Consider the following 22,752-nt stretch of genomic DNA (forward strand, 5'->3'; position numbering starts at 1 on the left):
ACTTTTAAAAATTAAATATAAATTTTAAATTCAAATTAAATTAAATTTGATATTTATATTTATATATTATGCAAACATTCCGTAAATCATAAATAATACCGGAATTATCAATTATCTTTGTTATTAAATATTAATTAAATAATTATTAATTCTCTTTATTTTTCAGGTAAAAACGAGATTAAGAAATAATGCAATTTACATGCTCAAGGGACCTTCAATGAATCAGCAACTACGCGGTGGAATTAATAAAATGTATTATTAAAAATATCTTTATGTTGATAAATAAATAAATAAATAAATAAATATATATATATATATATATATATATATATATATATATATATACATCATAAGTGTACACAAAATACTCTTACTCGTAATGTAAAAGAAAGAAAGCATACAAATAAATATGTGAGAAATAAAATGAGAATGCAAGAGTGTACAAAATGTGCATTTTGTAAGAATAAAAATGTTTAGGAAAAGGTAAGTTAATAAATCTTAAATCTTATTGATTATAATTAATAAATTAGATAAAATGTAAATTAAGTGACAATTACTGTAAATTTAGGAATAAATAATGATCTGTGACTTTCTGTATAATAATAATTTAATAAACTATATTATTAATACGGAAGGAGAAATATATTTGTGTTTGTAAATGAGCGTAATTCTGTTTTAAACAATCCAAAAAATATATTTCTGGGAATCTATAGAATTTCAAATTTTAGTCGATGGTTTAAACGAGAAAAGAAACTCTCTGAACTCTTGAAAATCAAAAATCAAAACAATATAATCGAATAGATGGGATTAATTAAAATTTCAAGAATCACGATTTCAGGAATTCCCAAAAATTTAAAATTTTATTGATTTAAACCGCAAAAATTTAACTGATTTACTATTAGTTGATTATTTTTATTAATTCTGTAACTAAAGACTAATCTTTGTCGGAGAAAAGAATCCACAAAATATAGATCTACATAGGATTTATATAAAGAAATTATCAAAAAGAAAATATACATTTAAATAGAATTTATACAAAATGAGTCAAACATTCGATATTTATTCATTCCATTTGCATTCATTCATTCAGTTACAACATGATTCATCTCTATAGCTACAGTAATGGAAACATAACTCTCTTTACAATATTTTTGGGATTTCTTTGTCTATGAAATTTTTATTATAATTCACATAATTTTTATAATTTTTCTGCGAATATTAATATCTTACCTAGAAAGCGATAATAAGCTCACTGAAATCGATCTTTCCCTCGATTATGATAACTACAGCTAACAGAAAAATTCGAATTGAAGTGGTACACGATACTTACACGTAAAATTAATTATACAAACAATTTATGTTGTTAATTCAATGCCAGTTTAATTTAATGTGTGTATTAAAATGATGAATTACTTTAGATTTATATAATAAATCTATCAACTATACTCTCAAATATTTGTTTTCTGGAAAAATTTTATATGAGAATTTAATGAGAAAATTAGAAGAAATTTATAAAGATTAAGAAAAGAAAGAACCATGAATTAACACATTATTTATAAGAAATACAATATATACACGCATTTAATTACACTTTGTGTAGATATGATAGTTATATCTTTTTATAATCGACCTATCGTGTACCACTTTCTAATATTATACAAAACTGATTGCAATTATTTACAGTGATTCCATTCACTTTACAATATCGCTTTTATATATATATATATAGACTTGTAATTAATATATACATCTGTATTCCAGGGAGCACCTGAGTTGTGACATAGAATATATATCGTTTATATCGAGGGATTACAATTATTGTTTAGAGTGTTTGTAACACTTAAATTAATTTTCAAAATTCGATTGTATCATTGAGCGGGAATGGATTATTGTTGAATTTTCGCATATTAATTTAAATACAAATGTACGAGTTATGAACACTTGACTTGATTTCAAATAATGCACTGTTTCTCGTGGCAAAATTTGTCATGCGCAACATAAGAACGCGTCTACAACGCTTTCTCTGAACCGCACAATTCAAATTGATCATTAAATATATCGTTCTTATTTTAACAATACTAATAATAATAAGACATAAATAATACGTTGTATAAATATTTTGCATACTTCCGGCAAAATATATAATTTCAAATATATAAAACTTTTCTATATATAAATAATTTCAGAAGTAATGATCTATTTGTAATTTAAAGAGTAACTTAACAATGTTTAATATTTTCACATAACCATGTAGAAATGTTATATTTGTTCAATAGGCACAGAATATTAACAATTAAATAGGAAAATTATTAACAACAAATAAGAGCCCAAGAGTATTGGTGCGCGAGTTTTATGAGTTTTAAAATATCAATATTATCTGTATATTAATATTATCTATGCTGAAAATGGACCAAAAAACGGTCTAAAATGTATATTTTTAATACACATTTATTACTAAAATTTAACAATAATAAGTTTGCGCACCAATACTCGAGCTCTTATTTGCCACTTTTTCCACTTAATTGTAGTATTTAGAAGTTAAATAAAACACACTCAAAGTATTAATTAAAATTTTGTGAAATAGCACAAGACGAATCGGATACGTTTTAATTTATACAAAATTCATTGTTCTGATACAAGTCGGGAATACAATTTCTTCATTTGTGGAAACAGCCACATATATAAAAACATCGACAACTACCCATACTCTTACTTTCTCTTTGGAGATTTAATATATACAAAACTATTCTTATCAATGCAATTAGTACAGCGATAATATATCATGGAAAAAAGATCCATATAATCATAACATTATTTACATATATGTGCAAGTAAATAATTCTGAAAAATTTACAAGTCTCAATTGCTTCGTTGCATTGCATGCATCGTTTTCGACTCATTCTTAAAATTTTGCACACATTACATTAAGTTCTATGCTTATATACTAATTTATACATTTAAGTTAGTAAATTGATTAACTCTTTGCATTGACAATTAGATTCAAACAGAAATATGACGAAAATAAATTACAATTAAAGATAATCGATTAATAAGACAAGTTTAAAAAGTTGAACATTATTTTGTGTTGAACATATACTTGCTATTACATTGTTTGGTTAATATTAATAATCATAAAAACACAGATTGCTAATTTTTTTCCTGTGTGTATTAAGGATAATTAATTAAAATATATATTATAATATGCGTAATGGATAATTTCTTTTTTTTAAATGCCTTTAATATGAGTTTTGTGTAAAATCAATGTAAAGAAATATTAATAACGTATCGTATAACATATTAATATCTCTATTATTGAATCGCATTATCAATATTCCGATACGAATCTATGCACATGCATACACATCTACGCGCAAATCATTTGAAATTGTTATTCAACAATCGAGTAGGCCAAATTTTTTCACCATATGGATGAATGATGGAGATATAAATCTAATAAACGTAATACTTAATATTTAAACGTAACACATAATATTTAATATCTCACAAAGAATTTCCAATCTCGTTTGACGTTCGATGTGTTTGTATAGTGTAGTCGCTATAGATTTGTCAACTATATATACTTTTACCTATGAACACATATAAAATGTTAAAATACGCATAGTATGGTATATAAATATACAAAACTCGATATATCTAATACAGATCTTTTATGAAATATTGCTGCAATCAATTTTTCTGTACATAATCATGATCTAGATAAGAATATCAAACGAAAACCGGTGAAAATCATCCGGATGAAAAGAAAAATCAGTCGATGCCTTTGTAGAAAAAGTGGGTGATCTCGTTTCGCTAACGATGCGCGCGATTTAAAAGCCTCCCTCCGATAAAAGAAAGATTAAAGAGATGGATTTGGTGATGATGATGGAATCAGATAAGAAAAATCTCGTCACTCTAGCCTCGTTTATAAGAAACGTTCGATGGTAGGCCTGGATGAAAGTCAGCTGACATGTCGAAACCTCGATTATCGATCGCTCGCGAAGCGGCGCGGAGATTTCTGATAAAATTGCAAGTAAACAAACGATTCGCGTAGAAATAGATAAAATTAATTAATATTATTATACCATAGAATATTGTATTACGTAAATTACATTAATTATCTCCTATCATTCAATGTTGCAAATAAATTTGAGCATTTACAGCAATATTTTTGTTTTAAATTATACATGTAATTATATATATATGCAATGTTATTGAGAGAATATATACATATGACAATATATACATAGATATATATAAAAAAATTAATTAAGAATGCATTTAATGAATAAGATAATTAATCTTTATATCGCAATATTGCATCATTATTTTATTTGCATTCTTGCATAAGTAGTAATTATATAAAAAACTGAATAAAAGAAAGGGATAATCATTTTATTACAAACGAGAAAGGCGGAATATCTTTAAGTAAATTTCTCGTAAAGTTCCCCTCATCTAATGAACACAAGACAACTCATAGTCCCACTATGATAATCATTTTTCTTGTTCGGCGTACAGCTGTTGATTTTTTAACGAGTCTGTGCTATTCACCCTTTTAATTCGTCGATTAATTGATCCCTTGCATGAGGAGAGATTTACAGGATTTTATCCTGAAGTTGGAAGGACTACGATCAATCATCCCCACGTCGCGATGACTACGACAGGGCGGAAAGCACTATTATGGAGATCACTGCGCTGGATCGTGTCACGCAACGCCACGTGCTGCTTGTAGAGGACATTGACTGCGCCGTATTGTCGATTCTTCGTTGTCCGACGTCATCGTTGATACTTTTGTGGCTGTTAGTGTCAATGACGTTTTCGGCTTCGTGATTCTCCCCCTGGCTTGGTCTGCTACGGGATCGCGTTTCTAAAAAAAAAAAAAAAATTGCCAGCAATATATTGTCCCAATGTATTCTGCAATTTTTCACAATGTTCTTAAAGTATATGATGAGGCGTCTATTCAATGGAATATTTCACGCGAAAGAGGAGAACAAATTTGAAAAATAAGTTATAGTTTCCTATACTTTGGATGGAGAGCGTGAAAATTAATGAACCGCCGTGAATATTTTTCCATAATTTCTTCGTCGCATATTATTTATTCTTTTCGGAAAAAATTACTTATACAAAATGTCAAGTCGTCTAGTGCCCGTTCCGTATTATCTTTTGCTTTAATATTCATTGTGCTCCAGATGTCAGAATGATTTCGTAATCAGATCGCATCCAATTCACTACTTCTCGAATTGCCCGTGACTTTGCTTATATCCACTAGTTTACATGATAATCGAAACAAGTTCGGATACCGTCCCGGTGTGGCAGCCGGGTGCAGATTACTTGCCATAGTTGGGCCGAGTACGGCAGTTCATAAACCGCGTGGGATTTCATCAAAATCCCGTGGAGAGTTCTGCGTTTGTCGAGGTGGAGGACGACAAAGAAGGAAGAAGCTGGGGGAGAAGGAGGGGGTTCCTCCACGGTGGCGTGGCACGTTGCTGGAAGTTTTGCGGAATAAACTTCGCGCCTTCCGCGAAACTTTCCGGAGGAAAGTTCCACCACTGCCCGGCGGCGTGTAAGTTCTCGCATTACGTCGGGGCCGATGATTTAAGACGACGTATCCCGGCGAATTTTGGGTCGCGGCAACGTATTTGCGGAAGGTGACGTGTTTTCAAGTGCACCTCTTCACTCATCGTATAGATCAATGTTTTATTGAATAACGAAAGTCTGATCGTATGTGTCAAAACCAACATAAATGAATTCCAATATGCATATGTTTGTGTAACTTTTTGCTAATCGAAACAAAAATTTAAGCTAAATATTTTTTAAACATTTATGTAAAAAAAGATTTGGTTATATATTATTGAAAAAGTTTTTAAAATTTTGTAAGTGTACGTTTTTTACAAAAGTTTCATCTTATATAAATTATTCGACACAAAATTAGCTTTTGTAATCTCCTTCAAAATCAAGGAAGCAAATTATTACGCATCAATGTTAACTCACTCATTATTCACTCTGTGTAATCTTAATTACATTGAGTGAATAATCAAAAGCGATAATCACTAGGAAGTACAGGAGTACCCTCGAGGCACCTGAAACTGTACTTTCCATTCAAGTCCCAGTGCGGTTGCCAAACCTCACCTTCCTCGCGCACGCATACACAATCGGCTAATCTGATTTTTGTTTCCTCTAAAAGTTTCAAGAGGTTCGCACGATCAGAGTTTTGAATATTCAAACTTGTTTTGACAACTGTTGCCGACATGCGTAATTGTAACAATGGCGACGCAGAGTTGAAATTGCCACTTATTATGTTCGTAGTATAATATTAAAATATGACGGAAAAACGAACAAACTTTCCTCGCTACAAAACGAGTGCGTATAACAAAATCAAAATTGCAGATGATGGCGACTTTTTGAACAATCTGTCTCATTGATTATATAATTTCATACTTACAACAAACTTACTTATAATCAATATTTGATAAATTGATTTTTTATAAAAGAAACACAATTATTACACATTTTCTCTTTTTCTCTTAGCAAACTATAAATATAACTACATTGAACAAAGATATTTTTAATTCCTTTTCCTGGTATACAACGGTATATTTTTTTTTTTATTGTATTACGAACAATTTTATATTGCAAAAAGCAAAATATTTCTTTTATTAAGAGACTGCAACGCAATTTAAAATGAAATTAAATGACTTTGTGCGATGTTTTTCTATTGAATATACGTTGCGTCTTTCCTGAGGCTTTAACCTTGTTTAACGCGAAAAATCTCAGCTAGTGATAGCGTAAAAAACAAGTTAGAAGACTATAATGAAAACCAAGCGTACCTTCGCTTCTGACGACAGTCGACAAAGATGCGTCGGTTATTTCATTAGAACCCGGCTCTAGACTGGGCACGGGCTTTTGTCGCGACCACTGGATATTTTCCACTGAAAAATAAAAAACAACAATATTTTCCTTCTTAGAATTATTTGCATAGTACAGCTACAGTACAGTTACTGATATGTTGGTAGTATATACACATTTATAAATAATAGATTGCATTAAATAATGTTTACCTGGATCCACAGTTGTAGGAACGGGCATTGTGCTTGTCGTCGTCGGTTCCGTTGTAGGCGTTGGTATATCTGCCAAAAATTCATAATACGTTAATATCCTTTTATTAAATGTATTTATCTTAAATTATACTAATTAATATGTAATTATTCGTGAATTTTTTAGCATATAAAGAAATTAACCGAAATACGTAATATGCTCATTATTTCGAATAAGAATTAAAACAAAAAAGAATAAAAATTAGAAGCTATTATCTTATATTGTAATTTTTATGGATATAATAATTATTTCTTTAATGATAACTGCAATAAATTTCGTTTACTATTTTATTGTCCAATTTTTTTGACAATCTAAATGTAATATGATATTTGAATTGAGACTGCTAGTAAAACACGACTCGCTGAATTGAATAATTGACCTGATAACAAAAGATCTCGTGATATATTAATTATTTGATTAATAAATAATTTATAATTTAAAAAATAGTGTATAATATATTTCGCATATTTATATATAAAAATTATCGATTAATTAATTTCTTAATAAAGTAATAAATCATGCAATATTATTTATTATTTCAAGTAAAAATCAAAGCAACAAAAATAATAATTATAAATTAATATTTTACTTTTATGATACACATAAAAATTACTTCTTTAAAAGTACTTAGAGTCAAATTTATACCATTCAATGCTTTAAATTTTCTATCGATCTAAATGTAATTTGTCATTTGGTTTAAGATCACGTAATGAAACACACAAATTGCAGAATCAATTAAAGTAATTGAATTAAACGCATTAAAATAATGAAAAGTAATTAAAGTAATGAAATTAAACATATTGCAATGGTGAAAAGTAGTAGATAATATATATCAATCCTTTAATTAATAATTAATTTAAAATTTAAAAAAAAATATATTCTAAATTAATTTATTTTTATGTTTTACGTACTACATTAAACATTCTGCAACAACAATAAATTAATTTACTTTACACAGAGCTTAGCGCTCATTTCTTACGTATAATTGTTTATTGCAGGATTCATTTGATCAAGATGCGTGATATGAACAATTGGAAAATTTAATTATATATTTTCAAATATAATAATTTGCGAATATTTTTATCTTTAATTTTAATTTGTAATAATTTATTTATGTTAGAATGTGATATAGATAATCTCATTTATAAAATAAATTATAAATTATATATTATATTACAAAATTATATAATATAATCCTCCCAACGAGTATACCTTGATGTTGGTGGGAGGGCTTAGTATCTGGAAGATTTATCCCGAAGAGAAAGCTAAGTAGCCGAAACATAGCATTATCACGAGTCGTGAATAACTCATATGTAGCGAACCGCATTTGATGCGTCGAGTTCACAATGAATAGTGCGTCGGTTTTCAGTGGCTGGTTTGTCACGTCTTCGCGCGATATCCCGATTTCGCGTATTATTGTTATCGAGGATCGTACTTGCGCTGCCGACGAAATAGGATTGAATCTCATTGAACATTGTTGGACAATGCTCAATAAAAGCACCCTCTGCTCCGACAACCGGTTCGGCCCAAATCGGGAGTTCGATCGATTGTTCGATAAGAACAGACGGAACCGTCGTTGTTCGTCCCGCCTCTTATCACATATACTTTATCGCTATATATATTTTCAGTTATATCCCAAAAAATGGATATAATTAATTTAATTTTTACTCGAAGTTACCTCGTCGACTCGAAAATGCAATTCTCGTGTGAAACGGCATATTACGCGGAGTTGGAAAATGCCGTGCAAAGTGTCGCGCGTACGTTTTTATCGTGTGAATTCGGGAGTTTTATTTAAAATATCGCACATCCAAGTTGCGGGAGTGATGCGCAAACTGTCGCGCGTAATAAACTGTATGAAATTTTTATGAATAAATTGTACAAACTGTATGAACTTTGCTACGTGTGAATCAACGAACTGACAACTTTGACGACTCTGATAACCTGAGAGCAGGAGGAGAGATATCAATGGGATATTTATTATTTGTATATTAATCGCAAGACTTGAATTATATTACGCGATTAATCGCGTAATTTAATTTGTTCATTTTAAATAACTTAAACAAGAAAAATCTAGAGAAAAAGAAAGAGAATTTTTGTATGCATCAAATATAAAATTCAATGTGTACAATAATAATTTTTTAAAATATTTATTATTTTGGACATAGCTAATTTGTATCTTTTTATGTTATAGATCAAAATAGCTGCTATCAACTTTGCTGTTGCTTATCAGTCGGTAAGTGACAAATTTTTATTTTATTCTGGGGTGACAGATTCGTAAATATTGGAGACAACATTGTTCTTTACTTCTAACTTTCGGCTAGATTTCGTGGCACACATCCATTGCCGTCACAAAGTTGTCAGGATTCGTCGATTTCCTCGTTGCACTCGTGGAAAATTCAGTTTCAAATAAGAACAGCACTGTTATAAATAATTTAGCGATAATTAACCGATAACAAAAGAAATTTTTTCCCTTTCTCGATTTTTTATAGAGATCGATATGTTTAGATATAGCCATATGAATATATCAAGATCAGCGAAAGATGCATGCAATACTGACCAGAAAAATCGATAAGCTATGCAAAAGAAGTGACTAACTACTGGTCAGAAAGCGTTTAGCAAAAAATATTTAAAATTTTATCTTTAATTAAATTTAACATAATCTTCAAATTTTCATTTAATTAGTTATAAAAAAATTGAAATTAATATTTGAAATAAAAAAATGAAGAACAAAGTATAATTTATAAAAACATTAAATTTAAAAATTAGGAAATTAAAACTGATGTAAGATAATAATCAACAAAAAATAATTGTCAATTAATCGCAATAAAGTCCGACTCGCGCCATCGGTCTTAAGCGAGCGATCTTATTTAAGAACAACGCTTGCAATCAACGGGAAAAAAAATAACATCCGCTCTCTTGTCATCCAGATAAAGTTAAACAATTAAAACTAGTAACGCTCGAATCCGGCGGCCATTGTAGCAACTTTCGGTGCGGATTGAAAGGCCGAGTTAAAATGCTAATGCGCATTAAATCGTCGACACAATCGAACGCTTATTTAAGCGGCTTAACGGTAATCCGCCGATTCGGCGGTCGCAGTAAAGCACAAAGCTGGGAAGTTCAATCTACAGGGGCGCCAAGGCGAAAACCTACAATTACCGATCGATAAAGGAGAAGGGGCTTCTTTTTTTGCCACGGTAAAAGGACGGGATGAGTGGTGCGACAAGGGGTTGGAGAACTCAGATCGACACTCGCGGTTATCGGTGATTCACCGCTCGCACCGCTTTCTCGGGAAATGCGGATTTGCGAGGGAGAGACAGACACGACCGGGTTGACTTTCACGGCACTCCTTATCGCGGGGACAAACTCGCCTTTGATATCGAATCAATGAGGAGTTTGAGGAAAATACCGGCAAAGTGTCTAGCCGATGGCGATGATTGATACAGGAACTCGCCTTCCTTTCCGAACAAATTCTATTCTTGCCGCGCGCGAACAGAAACGCCAACTCATTCTTCGTTTAACATCTCATCGATTAAATTATGTAGATTCTCAGTGAAAAAAAAAAAAAAAATAAAATGCCTCTATCTTTTTCACGCGACACTCTACTTATTCCAATTTATATTTTGACGCGAATGCATTGCGTTTTACAATGGCAAACTTTCGCTATCGCTTATACGCCTGTCAACGATAAAACACTTTGATTTTGATGTTTCCCTCGCGACTCCTACATTTACGCTCGCATGTGCATTCGGGATCCAAACATTTCTCCCCGGAGTCTTGCGCATTTCGAGTGAGAGATTCCGGTTATCGGAGAGCCGCGATTGGCACCTAGGTGCCACCGTCTCACTTTTCAAAGCCGACTTATATCCGCGATATATCTCGCTCGTTGTCTCGGAAAGAACTTCGTTTTATCGCGTCGTCTGATGGCCGACGATTCGCTGCCGTCGGATGCTTAATTTCTCATCCGTTGAATATGTTCTTCATGCCACGACTAACGATTTCTGATAACGCGCGGTCCAAAAGTCGCGAAAGAACGAAAGAAGGTGCGACGGCCGCGCCGATAAGCGCGACCATTTGACAAATGTTCGAGAACCGGCGTGAGAATCGATATCGGTTCCGCGGTCGAGATATACGCCCGCGATAAATCATTTATATCGCGTTAATATAATATTACCGTCGTAACTTTGCCGGATCGCTTTCTGATCGCCGCCGTCGCGCAAATTGCGCGATCAGTTTAATGACATATCGTAATCGCGCACGTACATTGACGTAGTCGTTAACATTTTTCATGAGATAATCCCGATTAGCGCATCATCAACATATTGGAGAAAATACCGAAAAAATAACGAGAAAATTAAGTTACGTATTACGTGCGCGTATGCGCAAATAACAATAATAAATTATGATGCATTACAATGCGTGCGCGATTAAAATGTACAATTTATCAAAATATTTGACACGCCTGGAAATGAAAGAATAAACATTATCGATCGGTTGATTTATATATGCATAACCGTTAAAATGTTTGAGAATGTTAATTTATACGAGTCGAGCATACAGAAGTTTAATTTGGATTAAAACAAGCAGAATCGTTTGGTAATTTGCAAATCTATGTAAATGACAAAATTTTAATGCATTAACAAACAAGAATATGAATATGTTTTCGTATTATATGGTGCCCGTCTACTAAATAAAAGTAATTTAAAATATATATATATATATATATATATATATATATATATATATATTACATGTACTCACGGTAGAGCTTGATACTGCCGTCCGTTTCGCCAAGGGAATTTTTAGATATGCATTTGTAGCTGCCATAATCGGACATCGCGACCGAACGTATCATTAGTTTCATATGCACCTTGTATACGTTATCCGAGAAGGATGCCTCGTACTTCTCCCCTGTAATTTAAAGAACCTTGTGATGCAGAGATGCTTCCTCTGTTGTTTGTGCAAAATTAATATATATTGTCCCTGGCGAATTATAAAGAGGAGTGCGTTAAACGAGCGAAATGCTAAAGTTTTTGATTTCAGAACTTAACCGCGAAAGCTTAATAAATATCAAGCGAGATAAAAGATGCTTTCGCGCCTTCTTTGTTGTCGTTAAAATTATGGAATTAGTTTTAATCTACGATGAAAGCTGGTTCCGTTGCAAACTATTATACATGCAGGGAAAACTTGAAGCTGATGTGACGTAAGGATATATTTACGTACGTATAACATACTTAGAATCTGTACAAACCGAAAATCATTTTTACATTCGCGGAATAATATTTCATTGCCGCAAGATGAAAATATTAACTTTTGTGCATTTTGTGCAGGCATTTAAAATTGCATTATAAATTATACAATTACATCTACGTTAATTCCAAATATTTTTAAAACGGATTATATAATATAAAATTGTATATGCAATTAATTATTTAATATACGTATATATATGTAATTACATATATATGTTATATATATATGTAATTAATTATTTAATATTTAATATATATTATATATTATTTAATATAAATTATATAATATATTAGACAATATTTTTACGTTATTACATTTATGTCATTACGACATATCTATAGTATTGAAAAAAAATTGCAAGTGTAATAAACGCTCGTTCATGTTTTTGATCTATCTTTCATTTTCTACCGGACCGAATATAATATAACGATATTCAAAAACGTATTTGCCAATATTCCGCGTTTCCGGTACGCCCTTACGGTTCACTGTGCTTTGTGCTCTGTCAACTAGAAAAACTGGCATTAGGGTTTCTCGCCTGGATTCATGTTGCCTCTCATATTCACGCGTCAGCCTGGACCTCACCTTGCGTCCGTTTAAATTCGTTTTCCGAACGCTTTGTTTCCGATTTCGTTATCCGTTTCTCGCAAACCAATAATCGAATACGAATGTGTAATCTTCCGGTAAATACATTCTTATAACACGATATCTTACGTTAAAATGATTAATCAAAAAATTTACCTCATCTTGTCACATAATTTCGTAATTACAGTATAAGCATATTTTTTTAAAAATTTTTCTAAAAATTTATGCATAATACTTTAAGCAGATTATCTATGAAAGCGAAATGATTTATTAATAATTATTTATAAAATTTATTAATTTCATATACGTAAATACTACAGTTGGGTCTTCAATTTCGAGAGATAGAATTGCAATTCCTAGAAAAGGGCATCTCTCTTGAGGAAATTTTGCTGGACCAAAAATAAGATGGAATGCAATATTGTTATGTTGGGCGAGCACGCCAACCACTCGTTACGTCTAGACGGAATAGTAAAGCGAAACTGGAGAATTATGCGTGATCGCGTGATTAATTTACGATACAAAGTTTATAATCGAAATGCGCGAAACTTTGCATATTCCTTCAATTATCTCACAGATGTTCATGTGTCAATTGTTCATATTCGAGTTTATGTCATTCCCTGCCAAGGAGAAATTTTCCGTGAGCATGAAAACAGCACTAGGATATAAAGCAATGTATTACTGTCTAGAATAAAGTACCAGTATCTAGTAAATTGGAAAGCGGCATTAACGTACCGATTCCTCTCGATAACGTCCCGCGGTGGATGAAAAGTGGCGCGACAGGGGCGAAAGCGGAACGGGACGAGGCGCGCGAATGCGGAAAGAAGTTTTGATTAACAATTCGAGGTGGCGGCGGCGCATTCGGAAGAGAGTGAAATCTATAGGTGTAATGACCCGCGGCAAAGCGCAGGCGAAGTATTTTCCCAGCCGGTAGGAAAACTTACGTTTCCGAGATAGAGAAAGAGAAATGTGTGCGGGGCGGAGGGGGGAGGGAGGGAGGAAAGAACGAGATGGAGGAGGTGGAGGTGAAGCAGAGGAGAAGGAATAAGGATTGCGGAAGGGTAGAATGCATTTATGTAGTGGCACCATTCGAGCCGTCCTCCCTCTCCCTCCCCCCCTCCTGCCCATCCCGCAAGCGGAAGAAAAACTTTCGGCCGCGCGGCTTTGAGTTTGAAAAGCAGATGAAAAAGTTTAACGACGTTGAACTACGGTGCCGGCGGCATTACCTGCGGCACGGGGGGAGAAGGGGAAGGGAAGGGTGGGGAGGGGGGGGAGGCAGGGTGCAAAGGGCATCCGCGAATGGATTCCGCAGGGATAAAACCCTGCTTTTAAACCCGCGAAAGTCGGCGTGATACCCCCCGCCGATATTTTGGGTGTTACACGGTATCTCTGCGCGCGTCTCGGCTCGTCCGCGCGCGCGGCCCGCCAACATATGTGGGCATGAATCACGCTGACTTGGGGAAACTCAAACTGCCGATGTAATTTCCATCCGCGCGGCGATCGCTCACGCTTAATTTCGCCCAACGCCGTCGTTTCCGCGATCACGCGCCCCCGTGTCATCGATCACGCGACACTTCGGGACACTTTTACGAATGCAATCTAGCTTTCACGTTCGATGCATGCAGCCAGTAAAAAAAGGACGACAACTCTATCGTATTAAAATAAATAGCTGCAAATGCCGTAAAGAACATCGAGCTGTCAAAACGACGAAAATAATATTGCGAGAAAGTTATTAATAAATATAAATTATGGAAAGAAGTGTAATGTATATTTAAAAAAAAATTGCTACTTTATTTGCATACTAAAGTAATCGCAAAAACAAAAAAATGCGTACGCAGTTGCTTGCCAAGATAAATTAAAATCAATTACATTTTATTTAATTACTGCATAATGTACAAGAATGCATTTACATAATATAAGTAAGAGGATTTATTCGCGAAAGCGCTGCAAATCTTCTGTTAAAAGCTTCCCATTAAAATTCCGCAGCGTACAAAGATATTCTTGTCAAGATTTTTAATTTTAATTCATTAAGTCTCCGAAATGTAATTAACACTGCAAAATGAAATCTCGCCGAGAGAGAGAGAGAGAGAGAGAGAGAGAGAGAGAGAAATTATACCTGAAACTGTCACAGGAGTACAACGATGACGCGAAAGCGCGTTCTTTTAAAAACAGACCGCACATAGTTCGGCGACGAATGTACGAGTATAAAAAATGTAATGAGTTTAACACTGACAGATCTAATTTGATACACACAAACACTCGCGCGTAGAGCGGCGAAACGTTAAATATCGCGTAATTGCTAACCGTCGGGAACTCTATGTTGATAATGAATTGGAGTTCCGGGTGGAGCGTAATGCGTGTTTGCCCACTGACAGATTATATTTTCCAAAGGCACTGATTTACGGCGTAATCCTCTTGTCAACGAGCCGGCGGTCTCAAATTCTCAATCACCCCGTCCACCCTCTCCTGAACGGTTCCAAATTTATACAATAAATTTATCGCCTCGCGTTTGATTAAAAAAAAAACGCTGAATTTGCAACAGTGTTCCGCACGATAATTATCGAGCGTAACAATTTTTCTTTTTAATCGTTATACGATATATTGAAGGGTAATTGTTTCAGGTAGTATTTAATGATTTCACTACCTTTCAAAATGGTATGTGTATTATAAATGCATTGATACATTGTGTAATATATACATACGAAGATTTGCTCTTTTCTTCTCATATATAATGCAATATCTATTGCATTGCCATGCTGCAACGCGAACGATATCATGAAATGGCTACTTTCATTATACGACTCTACTATAGGAACATAATAGAATTGTACTTTCCGTCGCGCTTTACGACTCGAGCTGCCATCACGTGAAAACGGAGAGCGCGATATCTATATGTAATCGTTTCTCTATCCGTCGATTCAGCTGCGTGACTGGAAACGCTTGGTGAAACTTGGAATTTGCGCTAAGTTCCGAGCAGGAAAATACATGAATTTCCCGACGCCGGATATATTCTCGTAAAGCTTTATAAGCATGAAATCAGCGTCGCTCACCTGGGTGAAGAAAAAAATTTTTCAAAGATGACAATAAAACTTTTCTGCTTTACCGGAAATTTGAATGCCCAACTTTAGTCGGATTCTCACGGTGTAATTTTGAATCGCGATTTTTCTATAATCGTGCCACATCTCCGTGACGGCTTCTTGCAGTGAATCACGTTTTACAGAATACAAACCGCAGATTACGACTTTATGAATATATATTAAAATATATATATATATATATATATATATATATATATATATATGAATATATGAATATATATTAAAATTCATCATATATACATGTTTTCAAATACAAATATGTAAATAAAATATATGTCGTTATCGTATTGATTGAAAGAGATACTTGTAAAACAGTTAAGAGCCTTATTGGCAAATTTTTTTCGAAAAAAATGTTCGCTCTGAATAACAATTTTGTGAAGCGAATATTTGGAATCGATTTGAAAATTGTGCATGGTTTTGGGCAGCATGCTATTCACCAGGTTACCCGATAAATGGCCGATGCCGAAAATCGGTGCGCACATAGATGTGACGGCGATCCGCACGGGTCCGCACTGCCCGCCCGATATCTGATCGTGCGTGGGTGAATTCGCGCTCTGAATTCGTATTAGCGGGCGCGGCTCATATCCGCGGAACGTTAAATCGTAAAGCATGTCGTAACTGTTACGCCCGAAACGCCGGGGGGCACATGCGGTTGACACGGGGAATATAATGCGAGATAACTTGACAGTTAACCCATTCGTAATTCGCATGCTTTCCATCCGGGCTGCGGGTACGGAATCTCGCCAGATAAGCCGTGAAAACGCGTTCGTCGCGCCTTCGGTTTTATCGGATTTTCATTCTGCTCGGATTGAAAGTCGCGCTGGGCCGCATGGAAAATGCAGACCGGCGATTTTTTGGAATATTTTTTTAGAATTATACAATCACCAGGGCCGTAGAAATTCTTTTATAAATCGTGAAATCAAAATTATAATTTTGAATGCGACGAATTATTTGCAAAGACTATAAAATGCTCGAGTTGTTTAACCAGATGTGATTGAAACGCATTCAAGTTTATACATTTATTCTGCAAAAGAGCGGCTAGCTTAATCGACATCGCCGTCATGTGTTAAAAAGCGTTTATCGTTTGTATTGTCGTTTCGCGATAAAAGATGGCATACCCATAAGTCACACCCGCGATCGTTGTTAACGTGGTTTATACAGGTTCAGATTCCGTCATGCAGATAAGCGAAGGCCATTCGGCCGCGCGACAGAAAGCCGGCGATTTCATTCCCGAAAAACCAGCCTGTGAAATAAAAATCTGGGACGCCTGGACAAACAAAGATTAATCTTTTCCCCTTCCACCCCTAAATCCCCTTCGGCGTCGCAAATGGAAATCGTACCGAGCCATCGATCACCGGGTAGCAAAACGCCAGCGAGCCCGCGTCAGGAGCTGCAGGTGCGCCGGCAGAAGCGATCCGAAATTAACCTAATTAGCCGCGCGATTAGCAGCTGCAGACGCGGGCGTCCGCGCCGTCGCTGTCGCCGTCGCCCCGTTCTTACCCGCTCCCGCATACCCGCAGCGAAATTCGGGGGGCCGGCGTGCATTAATGGATCCGAGGGTACATTACTCCGTTGCGCTCGCTACACGACGCGGCAGCAGCCGTGTCATGTCTAATTATCCGAAATAATTATGCGTATACGGCCCATACGGCGGGTCCGCTTTTCGGTAAAGCGCCGCGCCGATGCATCGTGCATTGTCAGATCCGATTTGCCGCGTCTCACTTGCCAGTGTCTGCGGGCGTTGCGCAAACATTATTTCCCGCGTTAGACCGAAGATTGTTAATTGATCGTTCTATGCGTACATTAATCGATCATCATTCTCTTAAATGGAATCAGCATATTATCATTGATTAGTAATGCTTTCAATAATATTGCAAATCTCTCATTTAGAAAAATCAGTTAGTGCTAGCGAGCAATTTTTCAGTAAAATCGTACTATCTATAATCAAGAATAATCAACGAAGTGTAAAACGAAAGAGCAAAGTGAGAATGTTTTTACTAAGGATCTGTGAAATATTCACTGATTTTCGGTAAAATCTTTTTACTATTTTAATCAGTAATATTTTCACTGAGTTAGTTTAAAAGACCGAAGAGAGAAATATTCAATTCTCGTCACTTTACACTTTACTGTTTCTTTTTAAAAAATATTGAAGGCAAATTGTTCATTAGGAAATTGGTAATATAAATCCTGAGATAATATATTTTTTTTTTCTAAAACAATTTCATCAAAACATTCCTATCTTCTATTTGGCAAATGAGTCTGTTAGAGTGTTAACTATTTACTGTGGCCCTAACTTTTAGTACGCGAACGTAAATGAATGGGCAAACCGAGTCTGGCCATGTATTGCCGGCTAGTAAAGTATGGTTCAATGTGCCGCTGAAGCGGATTATCATTCATTAAATTATGGCAAGAACATGCATGCTATACACGCGCAAGTGGCAAAATATAGATCAGTTGTTATTGCTGTTACTGTCGCAATTATTGTCGCCGATGTTGAAAGAGTTGGCGTTGTCATAGATCGAATTAATGTCGTCATTGCTGGCGGACGGTCTCTAATTGCCGTTGAATAATTCCGATCGATTCGGAAGCTTACTTCTACTCTAAATAAAACATTTGAATGTGAAAACTTTCAAAGTTCGGAGCAGTGTGATTATTTTATTTTTCTTTTTTTTTTTTACATATTGAAATTTTTTTTAAGAATTGCAAAGTTTAATATATGTGAATTTTTATTTTCTCAATGACACGCATTTGCTGGAATGAATGCATTTTTATCGAGATAAGCGTATTTCGTATTCGTAAACGTACCGTTTGTTATAATGACGTTCTCTCGTGTCCAATAATTGATGGATTTGGGAAATGCTTCGGAGTGACACTCTAATGTCATTTGCTGTCCTTCTTGAGCACCTACTAATTGATTCTGGATCCAAATCATTGGAGCAACTGTTAACATTGAAATACACGTAAAAGAAGAATAATACACAGTTGTTTTTAAACATTATGTTAAATATTTATTATATATTAAACTAACGTAACATACTGATGCATTATAACATTATGTGTGTATAAAAATATTCTAATTAATTACTTACAATGTACAACAAGCATAATTCTCTTGCTGACTGTCGGTGGCACGCCATTGGACGCGATGCAAAGATACGCTCCCATCTGCAACCTATTCACTTTCGTAATATTGAAGATCGGTCCTTCAATACTGGCAGCTATGACATATAATTAATCATTAAACTATTTATTCATAAAGTCACATAAAATTACATATATGATACAAAGTCGTTAATATTAATTAGCTATAGAATTTATGAAACTAGTCATCGCATTATATTAACGATTATTATGTTAAATATTACAGATTTAACATCAACACGGTTATATAATAGATTTATTTTTAATTTTGACTTTTTATACGGAGCGTGAATCGCGCGAGTCGCGAAACATAAATTCAATGCAACGGCAAGAAATTTTCATCAGATGCGACAAAAAAGTCCACAATCGGGATTCGAATTAATACAGGTCGGCTACGTTGGATTGTATTTCTCTGCGTTACCGATACTAATCACCGCGCCATTGTTTTTATCACGTAGTCTAATCTCCGTTAACATTGAACATCTCGTACAAGATATTCACAAAACCCGTCTTGCTCCCTAGGCGATGGAATATACTTGTCTGTGATTTCTTGCTAGTGTATATCTTACTCGAATTCTCAGTTGCGAATATTATGTATGTAGTGCCAAGGTAGCGCCAAGTAACTCTTAACTCTATTACGCTCTTACGTGAGATAAGATATATACATTTGCAATGCATGAAATGCAGTTGAAATTGTATATCATTCAAAGTATGACCATTTCGTATTCACTTTTTTTTTCATAGTTACAATATATCATTGTATTTAGGGATGTATATGTCATATGTCAAAACATTGACAAATGGAAATTTCGTAGGCTGTTCTACTATTTCTTTTGATTATCTGTGCAACACCTGAATATAAATCTCAACGGTTTGAAAATTATTAAAGTTTGTATTGATCTTATGAAAAATCGCGTATATTGTATAGCACTTATGGACGAGTGTGACAAAAAAAGACATTATCAAAATAAAAATGTTTACATGTATTAATAAAACTCTAATAAATATTTGTGCAAAATTTGATTTAGAGCCACTTACGTTTAAAAGTTATTTATTGAAAATTGTAAAGAAAATATTTGTAATAATCTGAAATCTTTCTATAAAGTACTCAGTTTTTTTTTGTTTCTTGCTTTGTTGATTTCAGGGGATATTCATGACCATAAGTTTTTTATCATAAATCAGAAAAAATATTAATTACAACTATTTTCTTTAATGAAGATTAAAAATCTCTATTATTTTGTGATATTTTAATTCTTTTTGTAATCCAGATTTATTTATTTGACTTTGCAAACAATTTTTGTTTTAATTTCGACAGCTATTTGCTACTATTGTATAGGCAAAATATCCTAAAGAAAATATTTTGCTCAATAATCGCAAAATACAATTTAAAAATCTTTTTTCCAACAAAAATCCATGCGAATATTGCATGCAATAAATTTATTGCACTTTTTTGATTATATAAAAACAAATACAGTTGTACGTTAATTAAACATTGATGAAACTTTCAATTTGTGGTACAATAATACCTATATGTAAACGTTTAAAAAAAAAAAGAAAGCGTGACATATACAGTCCAGAAGAATTCGTAAATCGCGAAGTTAACATATGTAGATTAGAGCGGTTCGTGAGGCGCAAAACGTCCGCCGTAAAATTTAGAACTTAAAGAATATCAGCGCGCCTGTGGGAGACGTCGCGCCTTGTGCTGCAACTCGTCCACTTGCATTTCTTAAGTTTTAAGACGTAAGCCGAATACACGGGGGTTCTCCGTTACGGTTCCAGCCTTGGCACTGAACACATCCGTGGCTTAAAACCCGCTTGTTATCCTTAACTTTCATGTTCTTACGCTCCATGTCGAGCTCGCGCGAAATATATCTAGATAAACTGTCGCACTAAATCTTTAAAAAGTTGTACACTCCTGTTCCAAACGATATTTACCGACGACGAGCTGTAACCATGACAGTATTTGCCATGCAGAAAATTTATTTCTAAAGTAAAGCGTATATTTATTTATAACGTGATCGATACCAAAAAGCTCGATGTATTTAAAGAAAATGAATTTTCTAGTCGTCGAGAAACGACTCGGTCGGCTCCATCGTTTAATCTTCGTGCAAGGTGATTTATATTATTGAAATGCCTGCTGACTCAGCCTGAAATCACCTGCATACGAGATAAGCTGTTAACCAGCAGTGCGGTTGTGCAGGCTCTTTAGTTAATTAGTTGCGAGTGCCGATTTATACGCGAACGTTGCTGCTGGTAAAGAAGAAAAAAAAAAAAAAAATAGAGAGGGAGAAAACGATAACGCCACTACGTTTAATAGACTTTACATTTCACATTTTCCATGTACCAGATTTTCAAATTAAGCTAACGCGGCTTTTTCGACTAATGAAGTAATTAAATCGACCACAGTTTACTGTTGAATGTATTCCGCGACTTCCACTACCTGCGCTGTCCGGGGAATTACACCGGAAGACATAAATTGTCACCTTTGGTAACATAAAATCGATTATGCAATCGCAATATCTATGTAAATAGATATGCAATAGTATTACGATAATAGAGAATAATGTTGATAATTAATAATAATTTAGAGAATAATCTCTATATAAGCTTACTATAATGAATAGACATGCAAATTAAATTTGCAAAAACTTATTTTATCGTTAATAAATAATTTTAAATAAACTTCTGTCTCGAAAAACTCAAGCCATAAATATTTATTGGTACATAAATTATACAAGAAATATGCCCACATACTCGAATGGTTTCTGGCCAACTTTAGACGGAGACTTTGGATGGAAAAGTGCAGACTGGAAATCCTACAGCGATCGGACGGTACAAAGATCCCCGAAACTTCGCACTACCCCGCGACTAGAAACTTTATTTTCCCGCTAGTATTTGCGGACAGTTTCCGGCAAATAGGTTTGGCGGTTTATCCGGGATTTTGTCCACGCATACATGAACGAGAACAGAGTGTCCATGATGGCGAACGAATGCGTGAGGGGACGATAGAGGAGCGAACGTTCACTCATGAGCGAAAAAGGTCGCCAGAAGAACGGAAAGAGTTGGTGAGTGAAAAAGGATAGTAGAACGCGAGAGAAGTTAAAGCGCGTCGAGGAGGGTGGATTGTCGTGACTGTTCGTGATTGCCGTAAGAAAAAGAATAGGATAAAAGGAGGGACTTTCAGGAGTAAAAAAGGGTCGTGGAAATCGCGAAGTGAAGAATGGAAAAGTATGCGAGTGTAGAAAGAGAACGCGAAAAGAAAGAATCCGTTAATTAAAGTATGGAGCACCAGAAACAATACCTGAACGAAGTAAAGAAGTTAAGGACAAGGGAAAGCATGGAGACGAAAAGGGGAACGAAAATAAGAAAGACGCGAGGATATTTACGAACTAAAGGGGAAACAAGCACGCGTTAAAGATATCTTTGAAAATCGAGAGAAAGAGAGAATACTGACTTTTCTTTAAGAAAATAAAAATGAAAGAAGATGGAGGCGTTCAAGTATAGAGTAAAGATTGAAATGGAAATAAACCGAGTACGATGTAGACGTCCAACAGAAAGTTTTCATGGTCGCAAAAGAAACGTGCATGTTCGT

The 22,752-nt window shown here is 34.4% G+C and overlaps 1 protein-coding gene across 1 annotated transcript in view; it reads right to left on the bottom strand.

Annotated features, from left to right (window-relative positions):
- Positions 1–4,314: 4,314 nt before the first annotated feature.
- Positions 4,315–22,752, bottom strand: part of LOC126859358 (lachesin-like) — a 122,649-nt gene continuing 104,211 nt past the window's right edge. The window contains exons 5-10 of the mRNA XM_050610577.1: positions 19,109–19,237; positions 18,825–18,959; positions 11,851–12,000; positions 7,056–7,124; positions 6,825–6,926; positions 4,315–4,864 (exon numbers count right to left, since the gene is read on the bottom strand). Of these exons, the coding sequence (XP_050466534.1) occupies positions 4,653–4,864; positions 6,825–6,926; positions 7,056–7,124; positions 11,851–12,000; positions 18,825–18,959; positions 19,109–19,237 (797 nt within the window). The 3' untranslated portion in view covers positions 4,315–4,652. The remainder of the gene's footprint in view (positions 4,865–6,824; positions 6,927–7,055; positions 7,125–11,850; positions 12,001–18,824; positions 18,960–19,108; positions 19,238–22,752) is intronic.

The sequence above is a fragment of the Cataglyphis hispanica genome, chromosome 3 (assembly GCF_021464435.1).
Source record: "Cataglyphis hispanica isolate Lineage 1 chromosome 3, ULB_Chis1_1.0, whole genome shotgun sequence".
Taxonomy (NCBI): domain Eukaryota; kingdom Metazoa; phylum Arthropoda; class Insecta; order Hymenoptera; family Formicidae; genus Cataglyphis; species Cataglyphis hispanica.